Below are 13,429 nucleotides of genomic sequence, written 5' to 3' on the forward strand. Positions count from 1 at the left end.
CTTTTATCCCAGTGATAGAATTAGCCTTTGTCTATATTGATGTAGCTGAACGTTCTGTTGCTTTTATACGCACCACTCTGGGAGACGGTAGGCAAATTCCAGAATTCCACGACTTGTCCTTCTTTTGCACTTGCAGTGCCGAGAGGTTCTGTGCCTGTGATTACATATGTGATTATCATATTGCTAGAATGTACCACAGCACTATACTTGGTGGGCTCTGCAGATTGTGAGAATAAAATAGCTCAGGGTCGAGCCTGTCAATAAAACTGCAGGGAACTTCAGGGGACTAGGGCTCAATGTCATTCACAGCACAGTGGGCGTCTGTGAGCGCTCCTGCACAGGGAAGGAGCCTCCCAGCTCACCTGGCACTGCACTCTTCATTCTAATGATCAGTGGGGGTCCCAGAGATTGGACGGCCACTGATCGACAATGACTGCAAACCCTGGCGGGACACATGCATCAGCCAAATATGTTATTTATCTCAACAGGGAAGGCCAATTAAAAAGATAGCTAGTGATGCCCCCAATGAACAAGAACTAAGCGGGTTCCATAGACTTACATTATGAGACCACCCTAGTCATGTGGAGCAGAGCTAGGGGAGAAAGTGCTTAGTACGGACTTGTCCTGGCTTAGTTTTGAGGACACCCAGACTCCTACAAAAATCTTTTTTCTTTCAAATAAACTGGTTTTTAGAAAGTTACACAGATTTTTAATTTACTTCTATTTAGAAATCTCAAGTGTTCCAGTACTTATCAGCTGCCATATGTCCTGCAGGAAGTGGTGTATTCTTTCCAGTCTGACACAGTGCTCTCTGCTGCCATCTGTCCATGTCAAGAAATGTCCAGAGCAGGAGGTGTTTTCTATGGGGATTTGCTACTGCTCTGGACCGTTCCTGACATGAACAGAGGTGGCAGCATAGAGCACTGTGTCAGACTGGAAAGAATACAACACTTCCTGCAGGACATAGAGAAGCTGATAAGTACTTTTAAATAGAAGTAAATTTCAAATCTGTATAACTTTCTGAAATCAGTTGATTGGAAGGAAAAAGATTTACGCCGGAGAACCCATTTAATGCAATGTCATGTCAATGGCATCTACCATAAAGACATACGAGACCTGTGATGTATATATTACAGTACCTCTAGGACGTCCTTTTGTATTATAATCTGGTACAAAGGACAATCACTGGAGACAGAATAAACTTGTCATGTTAAAAACATACATAGTGCATAGCGAAAATCACAGTGTTCATAGATTCTCTGGACCACGCTGATGTGCATAACACTGATATATGGCCGGCCATGTGTATGCCCCATTACATATATGGTTCTAGTAGTGCTTTAGCCATAGTACAGCTCCAGTTCTTTGCTCTGTAAGGTAATGGCGGGCAGCCCTTGTGACTCCTCACAGGTTAAAGTGTTCTGCCCGAGGATTTTAAGGTTCACGTTCTTTATCTTCCAGTTTTTACCCACTGGACAGCGGACCAATCCGAAAATCTGTTCAAATATTCCCAGCCAGACATTGTCTCTGTGTATAGTGCCGGCCACCGCCACCACCACCAGTCCATGAGGAGAGGGCACGCATTTCAGGCCTCTTCCATCAAGGTTGGGGTTAAATAGGAGTCTCTCCTCTCGTGTGAGTGCAAGAAGCCTCAGACTTGCCATTTGGGACCCATTGTATTCCTCCACAGCTTGCTCCGCCGCTCTGTACGCCAGCTTCAGTGCTGCGTTCTCCCAGAAGTGCTGAGGCCCCCAGTCCCCCTTCTCCTGCCCGAAGGATGGATTCTGGGAATTCAGCAGAGGGTAAAACCATTTGCAGAAGTGTTCGCCAAGCAGCTGGCAGTCCAACGTCTCAGATTCAGATTCTTGCTTTTCAACCTAAAAACACAAATGAAAATAAATAAATAAATAAATGAACCCCTATGTATACCGTATACCCTGGGTCCACTGACCGTATACCGCTGATTCTTGCTTATAGATCTGTGTGAGGAATATGGACATCCCTGTCCCTATTCATGAGTGTGTACAGTCATATTATAGGTGGTTATGAAAGTGTTTTACTTATTCAAACACTACAGACTGTTATGTGTATTCCACTCACTACACCTTAGCTGGTCCAAACATCATAAACTCTGGGCAATTTATTGAGGGTCTCTGATCAGGAAACACTAGGCCTAGTTTATTGAGGGTCTCTGATCAGGAAACACTAGGCCTGGTTTATTGAGGGTCTCAGGAAACCTAGAGTTCTTAATCTACTTCAAAGAATGGATAGATCCACTAAAGCACAACACCCCCCAACCCCAGGGCAATGGTTTAATTACAGGACATATGCAATGAGGTGTCCCTGGTCCTTCCCCATTATCCCCTAATCAGCCAATCAGGGACAACCCATTATCCTAATCACCTGATGGGCGGCCAATCAGAGACCACTCATTATCCTAATCACCTGTGGGCGGCCAATCAGGGACAAAACATTATCCTAATCACCTGATGGGCGTCTCGGAAATCTAGGCTGAGTTTTGATGGTATAAAATATGGCGGCAACAGCAAAACCTGGTGGTAGTGTAGAGGGTCAGTCTGACTGAGCTGCGATCCATGATTTCTCCTACCCCCTGGGAAGGCAACAACTATTGTAAGTCTTAGATAGTTTCTGCTTATTTTTCCCTTTTATTTTATACTGTTATTGCATATATGTATGTCTTATTTTCAGTGCATCCTCATGACAGCACCTACACATGGAGGATGTCACCTTTGACCCTATCAGGAACAGGAAACACAAAGAGGTTAAAAGGGCACTTCCCACCATTCCCCTCAGTGTTTTTCCTGTTCCTGACAGGATCAAGGAACACAGAGGTTACCTGTGATCCTGTGTGGTCACGGGTCCTGGGACAGGGCTTGTGGAACGGCCTAAGGGTCCTTCCCGGTATCAGCCTGTGTCGGTCGCATCTTCTGGGTGCCTCCGGTCCCCGCTCCCCCTGCGGCGCTCCGGGAGTTTATGCGGGGGAGCTACAAGACGCCACAAAGCCCTCGGGTTCCATTGCGGCTCCCCTGTGGCGTTCCCCCTGGCGGTAGTGGAAACTTCTGCGCATGCGGGCGCCGATGCGTGCACGTGTTACGGGCGCACGCTGATGACGTCACACGGACGTAGGGAGGCGGCGCGGCACCACGATTTCGGCGCCAAATTTGAATCTCTGCAGCTACAAGATCTGTAAGTAACCCACTGTGTCCTGCTGTGCTTTGTGATGGACGCTGCTGGGGAGCGTGGGGAGGCTGCAGAGAGAAGCCCACCAGCTGGTTCAGTGAGTAGAGATACAAAATACTCATTTAAGGGCGTTATGATAGTTAGTCCTCCAGGGTGATTCCTATCATATTGGTTTCTCCTCTCTTTATAGGGAGATATGGAGGCTCCAAAAAAATCAAGGGACAAATAGAAATGCTGTGTTGGATGTGCTGCTGTACTACCTGAAGTATATACTAAAATGCTATGTAAAATCTGCCTTGCAAAACTGAACCCTCCTGCACAAGTATCTGTCTCAGAAGAATTAAAGGCCATAATACGTCGGGAAATCCAGGCCTCTATGGCCGGCTTGGTTCCTAATAACCCAGCTGTCACACCCCTGGCCCAGCCGGGGTCCCCCAATGTTTCAGATAGAGCTCCACCTGCTAAAAAACGTAAAGCATGGGCTATTTCAGACTTTTGTATAACCGAAAACAAAGATGATGATGATAATAATGATGATAATGTTGATGATGTGGTTATGGAGTCGTCTCAGGGTACTTCCCAGAAGGAACCAGGAAAATTCTGTTTCTCTTCTGAGGATACTGACACGTTAATTAAGGCGGTCAGATCTCTCATGGAATTAGATGATATTAAACAAATACTTTCTGCGCAAGACGCAATGTTTGCCGGTTTAAAACCAAAAAAGAGAAAGGTTTTTCCAATACATCAAAACATTAAAGATCTATTTTTTTCTGAATGGAAGGAACCTGAGAAACTACTTCAAATTTCTAAGGAATTTAGATTGAGATTTGTTTTTCATGAAGCTGATTCTGAGGCATGGACTAATATACCTAAAATTGATGTACAGGTGGCCAAAGTTGTCAAAAAAACTGATTTACCCTTTGAGGACGCTACTCAGTTAAAAGATTCTATGGATTCTATGCACTAGTGTGGCTAGATCACTATATATATGGTTAGAACAGTTAGAAAATCATATGGCAGGCAAAACGTCAAAAGAAGAACTGTTCTCTACAATGCCTTTACTTAAATTGGCTGCAGGGTTCTTGGCCGATGCCTCGGCAGAATCTGTGAGAATGGCAGCTAAATCAGCGGCCTTATCCAATGCCACAAGAAGAGCATTATGGGTGAAACATTGGCATGGGGATATTGCATCTAAAAATAAAGTCTGCCAAATTCCATTCCAGGGAAACCTTTTGTTCGGACCTGTACTGGAGGACATCCTAGAGAAGGCGGCTGACAGAAAGAAAGACTTTCCATACAAAAAGGCACAAAAGGATAAGAAACCTTTTCGTCCCTATACCCAGAAAAAACAGGAGTATAAAGGAAAGGGAAAAAGTGGCAGATGGTCCTACCCTAAAGGAGGTAAGGGAAGAGGTTTCCTCCTCAACCCCTCCTCCGAAAATAAAGATAAATGACTGTGTTCAGGTGGGGGGACTACTTTCTCTCTTCACCACCAATTGGGAGAAAGTGACAAAAAATCAATTCATTCTAAACATCGTGAAAGAGGGGTATCTCATAGATTTCTCTACTCGTCCCCCCCCCCCCCAAATTTCAGGTTACCCCATGTCAATCCCGCACTCTGAGGAATCGCTTAATGGAAGGGGTATAAGATCTAATTCACCTAGGCGCAATTGTTCCAGTACCTCAGGAGGAAATCGGATTGGGGCATTATTCCAATCTATTCTTAGTCCCCAAACCCAACGGGACCTTCAGGACAATTATAAACTTAAAATACCTGAACAGATTCCTGAGGCCCAAAAAATTCAAGATGGAGACGATAAAAACAACTATTCCTCTGATACATCAGAACGCAGCCCTAGCAACAATAGACCTGAAGGACGCATACTTCCACGTCCCAATCCATACCTCTCACCAGAAATTCCTCAGATTTGCAGTGAAAAGAGAACCAAACCCTACATTATCAATTCAGGTGCCTTCCATTCGGAATCTCATCCGCCCCATGGTTATTTACCAAGATTATGCTGGAGGTGGTGGCACATCTGAGACAACGGGATATAACCATAGTCCCCTACTTGGATGACCTACTTATTACTGCCCCCTCTCCTCTAATTCTAAATGCGCACATTCAGGTTGTGGTAGAATGCCTTCAGGACCTGGGGTGGATAGTAAATTTTGCCAAGTCAGATTTGATTCCGTCTTCCAGGAAGAAGTTCCTAGGAATGATCCTAGACTCTCGAGTCCAGATGACATTTCTTCCAGAAGAGAAAGTATGCTCTCTAACCTCAAAGGTAAGAGATTTCAGAAAGAAAACCATGACATCAATCAGAAACGCAATGTCCCTCTTAGGACTGATGACATCCTGCATCCCTGCAGTGCCCTGGTGTCAACATCACTCCCGAACTCTGCAAAAGAGCATTCTACAATGTTGGGACAGGTCTCCATTGTCTCTGGACAAAAAGATGACAATCTCGCAAAAGGTGAAATCCTCTCTTATCTGGTGGATGACAGAGAAGAACCTTGTAATAGGAATTCGGTGGAATCAAGAACCAACCATTCAGATTACCACGGATGCCAGCCTATGGGGTTGGGGAGCACATCTCATGGGCCTCTATTTTCAGGGTCAGTGGAAAGAGAATCACAAACGTCAGTCATCAAACTACAGGGAATTGAGAGCAGTGCTAGAGGCACTGAAGAGTGCCGAATCATTCCTTATCCAGAAAGACATCAAAATATTTACAGACAATGCAACTGTGGTGGCATACCTGAGACATCAAGGAGGCACCAGATCATCCCAACTCCAATCCCTAGCAGAACAAATTTTCTCCTGGGCAGAAAAGAAGGTGTCATCCATATCTGCGGTTCACCTCAAAGGGACAGAGAATGTGGTGGCAGACTACTTAAGTCGTCACCAGGTTCTTCCAGGAGAATGGGAATTGAATTCCCAGATATTCTCCATGTTAGTAGACAGGTGGGGCTATCCAGAAGTCGACCTATTTGCCTCCAGAGCAAACAGAAAGGTAAAAACATTCTGCTCTTTGAATCGACTAGATCGGCCGATGGCCCTGGACGCACTTCAACAAGAATGGAGTTTCAAGCTTGCGTATGCGTTTCCCCCTCTCCCGCTCATTCCAAAAGCTTTACAGAAGATACGGTCAGGTCAGACCACAGTAATCTTCATAGCTCCACTGTGGCCCAAAAGAGCATGGTACAGTCTGTTGAAGTCGCTAGCGGTTCAAGATCCAATCCTGCTCCCTCTTCAGGAAGATCTCTTGACCCAGGGCCCTCTACGTCATCAGAATCCAGCAAATCTACATCTAGCGGCTTGGCTTTTGAAAAGTCCCTCCTATCAGCCAAAGGCCTCTCGCCAAGAGTGGTAGAGACTCTCCTAAAAAAACAAAAAAGAAGTCACCTCCTCCATCTATCTAAAACAATGGAAAAAATACCAATCATGGTGTGGTGACTTTCCTCCGGACATGCTACATCCAGATATCCCCAGGATCCTTGATTTTCTTCAAGACGGGCTGGACAAAGGCCTTTCTATCAACACGCTAAAAGTACAGGTTTCAGCGCTAGGTTGCATTTACGATACTCAAATCGCAGATCAGATGGATCAGAAGGTTCTTTAAGGCGGTGGCAAGAATCAAACCAAACATCAAAAATCTCTCCCCCCCCATGGGACTTAAATATAGTTTTATCTGGATTATCAAAGGAACCTTTTGAACCCCTAAATGAAGTCTCATTAAGATATCTCACACTCAAAACAGCTTTTTTGGTAGCCATTACCACAGCACGTAGGGTGGGAGAGATTCAAGCCTTAACAATCATGGAACCTTTCTGTACCATCTTAGATGATAGGATAGTATTTAAACTTAACCCCATTTTTCTTCCTTAAGTGGTTACAGATTTTCACAGATCGCAAGATATTGTGATACCATCCTTCTGTGACAACCCAAAAAATGAGAAAGAAGAAGCCTTTCACCGTCTTGATGTTAAACGAGCCATCTTACAGTACCTAGATACTACAAAAACCTGGAGAAAGGATGAAAACCTTCTTATACAGTTCCAAGGCCCAAACAAGGGCAAGAAAGCGACAAAAACTTCCATTGCTCGATGGATTAAGATGCCAATCTGTGAAGCCTACACTTCTATGGGGAAGGATCCCCCTACAGGTGTTAAAGCACACTCTACAAGAGCTACGGCAGCTTCATGGGCAGCAAGATCAGCAGCCTCCCTCGAACAAATTTGTAAAGCAGCAACCTGGTCCTCGCCTCACACTTTCTACAGGCACTATCTGTTGCACGTTGGCACTTCTCAAGATCTGGCTTTCGGGAGAAAGATGCTCCAAGCAGTGGTCCCTCCCTAAAAGTCTAAGTTGGTATGTCTCCATGTGTAGGTGCTGTCATGAGGATGCACTGAAAAGGCGGAATTATGACTTACCGATAATTCACTTTTCATTAATCCTCATGACAGCACCCTTATATTTCCCTCCCTTTTTGGTGTATAATCCTGTATGGGTTCGTTATAATTACACTGAGGGGAATGGTGGGAAGTGCCCTTTTAACCTCTTTGTGTTTCCTGTTCCTGATAGGGTCAAAGGTGACATCCTCCATGTGTAGGTGCTGTCATGAGGATTAATGAAAAGTGAATTATCGGTAAGTCATAATTCCGCCTTTTCCCTTTATTTTTTGTAAGCACTGTACCTTTTGTCTATTAAAGCTCAAAACTTTAATAAGTTTGGTCCTTGTATGCTCTAAGAATCCATAGCCTTTAGATGTAGTGATTTAACCCTGTGAGTGCCAGAGAGTAGTGTTGTGGGTTGACAGTGTCCTTTCACACTTAATTTGAAAGGTGGTGGCAGCGTGTGTGTGTTGAGGGGCTGGGACTGGGTTGGGGTGTGATTTATGCTCAATTTGCCACCTGAAGGGTAGGTGAGTGCAAGATTCAGAGAGTGCAAGATTCAGTGAGTGGAAATAGATTAACCCCTTGCAGTGGCATCCATGTAGAGTTCTGGTAAGTGTGTACATGACAATCTGGATAGTCACAAGTTGGCAGACAATGAATTACCAGTAAATACTTGAGTAAACTGGTCGATCTGTATGACACATAACCTCTGCCCCTACCAGTAGGGTGGCTCCTGCTTTGTAATGTATGACGCATCCACGTTTTACGATGCAAACAAACATGGCCAGCGTAAGAAAGTGGTATTTGCTATACGCGGTAGTAAAACAGTCTGGTTTCCTCAGACTTCAGCCTTATGCTTCTTTTTTTCAGAAGTAGCTGAAGATGCACTTGAAAAGAGCCCCTCGTGCACCAAACAGCCTCCTCTGCATAGCCATAAAACAGGTATTATAAAGAAATTAGACAGCACGGGGGTCTTTTACTATAACCCTCAGTGTAAACGCCCCGATTAGACTCCATCAGCAGGCTACTATGTCCTAACCTGCTGATAGTTTCCCTTTAAGTTCTATGGATCCCCACCACTCACCTTGTGACCCGGAGACCTTGTATGCTGGACGCTTGGACCTCTCCAGTGATCCAGGGCACACTGAATGAGCTGGCTCTTCTCACTGGAGGGCAGGACGGTGACATTATCTGCGGCAAGATACTTGAAGATGGCGCTGCGATGAACCTTCCTTCTTTTTAAGAGCTCTTCTGCACTTTTGCTGTAAGTTATTATTGCATCAATGGCCTCTGGGGAGGAGATAGAAGCAGAGAGTTACTTTATACAGATTTCAAGAGAGACAAGGACTAAGGGTGGCCATAGCCATTAGACAGCTGTCAGATAAATGATCCACTCTTACAAATATGTCTGTACGGGTTTATGCCTCCTAAAGGGGGCAAGTGGTGCATGCAGCTGCCAGACACTTCTACAAAAAGGTAGAGTCAGTTGAAATGGTAAATGTAGTGTTGCACTCACAACCGGGTGTGGAGAGACGCTGCACACGCTGGATGGTTGGGCTGCTGAGGCGACTGTTCTATGCCCAGGAACCTCTGTGTATAGGGACTCGCTGTGTGTCGTTCAGTTACCTCACCAACCCGACCACCCAGCACGTGAAGCATCTCTCCAAGCTCTCAAGAGCTAAAAAAATTAAATGCTCCCAAACCTAGCTGGTCTCACCAAGTCCCCCTGAGTATTTTGAGCCGTCTCCTGTCTTTCTAGCTGTTCCCATACCTGAGAAAAAGGTTTTCTAAAAGCCGAAATATACATGCAAGATGGTGCTGGCCAGGAATCTACATTTCCCATCATGCATTCTTCCTGCTGCTTGCTGGGACCTGTAGTTCTACAGAAGCTCTGTGACCTGATATATTGTGATTTGGATGGATAGCAGCTTACTGGGACGTGTAGTTCTACACAATGTATCAGGTCACATAACTTCTGTAGAGCTACAGGTCCCAGCAAGCTGCTATCTGTCCAAATCAGAAACTGTGTGACCTGATATATTGTGATGTGGACAGATAGCAGCTTGCTGCGACCTGTAGTTCTACAGAAGTTCTGTGACTTGATATATTGTGTAGAACTACAGGTCCCAGCAAGCTGCTATCCATCTACAATCACAATGTATCAGGTTACAGAGCCTCTGATGTGGATGGATAGCGGGGGGGGGATTGTAGATGTATGCCCTGGGGAGAAAGAAGAATCAGCAGGCTTACAGCAGGGGCAGAGGATCCTGGACGCTACAAGTGGAGGCTGAGGAGAAGGGAGGACGCACATGGCCAGGCACAGGTCCCCACACTGCCAAGGAAGCACGCCCCCAACTCCGCAGCTGACACACACAACCTGATTGATTTATGACCTGATGACACACAGTTTAGCAGGCTGCCAGCTGCAGTGTTCTCTTCACAGAGCCAGCAGAGGGAGCGCCTGTCATCCCATTGAAGAGAGAGGAGGACATGTGATCCCTACTCCAAAGGTGGGGGCCAGGAGGAAGGAGCGTGTCGGCCTGGACTCCATTTAGCTCACTTTGTGAATGCTGAGGGGGTGAATAGGCAGAAATAGCTCCAAAACGGCTTAAAACAGGCAATTACTTGCTTTGAGAGATATATTGAGCTAGGGGTGGACTATTTAACACTGCAAAAAAGATTTTTTTTGGGGGGGGAACCCTTTTAACAACAATGAAAATGTCCGCTTTTTTCTGTAGGCAGCCCTTAGGCATTTTGTGGACATTCCAGTAAACAGGGTTAGATGCAATTCCCAAACTGCATTGGGTCACAGGTGGCGCTGATTTAACCCTTAGATGACCCTGGACATAACCGTATGTCCTGGGCCGCCTAGAAGTGTTCAGAGCGCTCTGAACCGCCGCGGTCCCGGGTGCTGTGTGTAGCCCGGGACCGTGGCTATTAGCGGGCACGGTCCAATCGCCGTGCCCGCTAATTAAATATTCAGATGCAGCTGTCAAAGTTGACAGCTGCATCTGAATACATACTGCAGCCTCATCCCTGGTGTCTAGTGGCGAGATCACCCAACACGCGACGTTGTCGCAGAGGGGCGATCCCTGTGTTCTTACCCGGCTGGGGTCTGCGCTGTAATGGCGCTGATCCTGGCTCGGCACTTTGTTTTTTTGGGGGAATAACCCCAACCCCAGGGGGGCTTCTAGTGTAAGTGTAAAAAAAAAAAAAAAAAAAAAAAAAGTGTTATTAGTAAAAAGCCCCCTCCCCTAATAAAAGTCTGAATCACCCCACTTTCCCCATGTTATAAATAAAAATAAACAAACATTTTCATACTTTTTCATTGCCGCCTTCCAAGAGTTGCACCATTGTTTTATTTTTACCCATATAGCCATATGAGATCTTGTTTTTTTGCAGGACAGCTTATACTACTTACTGCCGCCATTTTCAGGTTCATGAAAGTTATTGATTGATTTTTTTTTAACCCTTTTTTGGAGGAATATTAGAAAAAAAATCATTTTATTTTTTTTAATATTAAACTTATGATATGCAGCGTGCAGTAAAAATAGGATAACAAATGTATTCTCTGGCTCACTACGATTACAGTGATACCAAATTTGCATCGTTTTTACTTTAACTATTACCCCTTTGGCACAGTACAAACTATTTTCTTAAAAAAAAAAAAAAAAAAAAAAAAAGACAAAAATTTTGCCACATTGCTAGATCCACAGCGTTGATATTTTCCTTGTGACACAGCTGTTTGCAGGATCATGTTTTGTGGGAAGATGTATAGATTTATTGATCGCAGTTTTCACACATATATGTGATCTCCTTTATGTTTTTCCTGAGGCAGACCGACAAAATAAAGCAATTCTGGCGCGGTTTTATTAATGAACCATGCAGTATGAATGACAGTCGAATTTTATAGCTTGGGTCGTTATGGATGTACCAATACCAAACATGTATAGTTTTTTTTAGGTTTTAAATAATTTATTTTGGATGGAGGACAAACTGTCATAAATTGTCATTTTATCATGGGGGGTGGGTTGTCAGCGGCATTTAATGGGTTAAATTATCCGGAAGGGACAATTCTCTGCTTCTGGTACTTAGAAGTAGGAGTCCAGCTGTCACACTGATCTGCCAGGATGCGGACACAGGAGTGCAGCATTTACTTATTCCAATAGGTCAGTAAAAGGGCGTATGTATCAGAATAAGGCCCACTTCTTTGGTCAGTAAAAAGGCGTATTAGTGGTCACTAAGGGGTTAAAGGGGTCATCCAGTGCTACAAAAACATGGCCATTTCCCCCTACTGTTGTCTCCAGATTGTGTGGGGTTTTGAAACTCAGTTCCATTGAAGTAAATGGAGCTTAATTGCAAACCGCACCTGAACTGGAGACAAGAGAGGGGGAAAAGTGGCCATGTTTTTGTAGCGCTGGATAACCCCTTTAAGAAAAGCGGTTGTATCAACCATTGTGTAGGCACCGCTAAAGTAAAATAAGTGAATGCCAGATTCCCCACCAGTTATGATTCCAACACACTGTACCTGTGATACTAGGTGTCTGATGGGTGGGGATGTGACTGCTGCGACCCCCACTGATCACACGAGAGGTCCAGCACCCCCGCGCTCGGCTGACGGTTCCTAGCAGCGGACGTTGCCCCCCATTGCCTAGTACATGGACCAGCAGAGACCACGCTCCAATCACTGTCTATGAACACGGCTGAGGAACATTCACAAATCCCACTGAGGGTGAACAGATTGGTAAATAAAAGGTGAACACTCAGGAGACAAGTAAACCTCCATCCCTGTCATCAATAGGGGTCCCTGCAGTCAGTCCCTCCCCAACATAGGGAGAAGAGCGCAGCTGTGCGCTTCAATCTCTCCCTTTTATATCCATTAGATGGAGAGTGACCCCTAGTGACCGGATAGGGAATACCCGTCTGATTAGCAGGCGAGCAGTCGTGTATTGCTGGGAGCAGTAGTGCGCCCCCTGCAGGCGCCGCTCACCTTCCTTGCTGAATATATGGATCATGCGGTTGGTGACGGTATCGGCTACAGAGAACAGGTCCTCGGTGTCCAGCTGTGCCAGCAGCCGCCTGCAGCCCTCCTTCTCCCGGCCGCTCAGACCCGCCATGGCCGAGGCCACCGGCCACTGTCCCGGACACAAACGAAGCTTCCGCTCTGGGAGCTGTCAGCCTAAAACGAAACTTAACCGAAAGCAGCGCACTTCCGGCTACGTCACTACTCACGTGACCGGGCGTCCGCGCCGCCAGCGTCGCTACAAGCTGACATGGAGCGGCGCAGGAGATGGAGTGTGTACAGAACATTGTGGTGGCCTCTCCCTGTTCTCCCCAACCTGCGGCCCTCCAGCTCTTACGAAACTACAATTCCCATCATGCCGGGCGGCTGGAGACCCACAGGTTGGGAACATCTGTATGTGACTGCAGTCCCGCGGTGTTACCGTAGGGGTCGCTGTGGCACTTCTTATGGACAAGAGTTTTACTTGGCGTTTTTTGGACAAAAAAAAAACGTACTTTTCTAGTGTTTTAACGTGTTTTTCCCCTTTTTGTATTGAAGAATGGGAGGGAGGACCCCAGAAAAAAACACCCACATATATGTGCACATCGTATTTGTTTTATGATGGCAGCAGGTGCCCACCAGCAGCCTTAGGGACCTATTAAACCGAGTGATTTTTAACGATAAACGATCACAAACGAGATTGTTTATCGTTAACCTGAAATCGATCACCATATTACACAGAACGATGGTCGTTAGTTACGATTGTTACTACGATCCTTTATTCCTTCTGATTCCAGCAAAACAATGGGCAATTACACTGACGCA

At 45.6% G+C, this 13,429-nt stretch overlaps 1 protein-coding gene across 1 annotated transcript; it reads right to left on the minus strand.

Annotated features, from left to right (window-relative positions):
• Window positions 1-1,186: 1,186 nt before the first annotated feature.
• C11H3orf38 (chromosome 11 C3orf38 homolog) lies at window positions 1,187-12,817 on the minus strand. The gene is made up of 3 exons (XM_069944832.1): window positions 12,593-12,817; window positions 8,687-8,892; window positions 1,187-1,877 (listed from the first exon to the last, which is right to left on the minus strand). Exons 1-3 carry the CDS (start codon window positions 12,717-12,719, stop codon window positions 1,341-1,343), a joined length of 870 nt encoding a protein of 289 aa, XP_069800933.1. The 5' UTR covers window positions 12,720-12,817; the 3' UTR covers window positions 1,187-1,340.
• Between the last annotated feature and the right edge of the window lie 612 nt (window positions 12,818-13,429).

Source organism: Dendropsophus ebraccatus, chromosome 11, assembly GCF_027789765.1.
Source record: "Dendropsophus ebraccatus isolate aDenEbr1 chromosome 11, aDenEbr1.pat, whole genome shotgun sequence".
Taxonomy (NCBI): Eukaryota; Metazoa; Chordata; class Amphibia; order Anura; family Hylidae; genus Dendropsophus; species Dendropsophus ebraccatus.

What these genes read in the sequence shown, in the direction of transcription:
- C11H3orf38 (XM_069944832.1), bottom strand. Translation starts at nt 12,719, where the DNA reads ATGGCGGGTCTGAGCGGCCGGGAGAAGGAGGGCTGCAGGCGGCTGCTG. An exon ending in CCATATATTCAGCAAGGAAG is followed by an intron (nt 8,893 to 12,592) that starts GTGAGCGGCGCC and finishes TCTCCTCCCCAG; the next exon opens with AGGCCATTGATGCAATAATA. An exon ending in CAAGGTCTCCGGGTCACAAG is followed by an intron (nt 1,878 to 8,686) that starts GTGAGTGGTGGG and finishes TTGTGTTTTTAG; the next exon opens with GTTGAAAAGCAAGAATCTGA.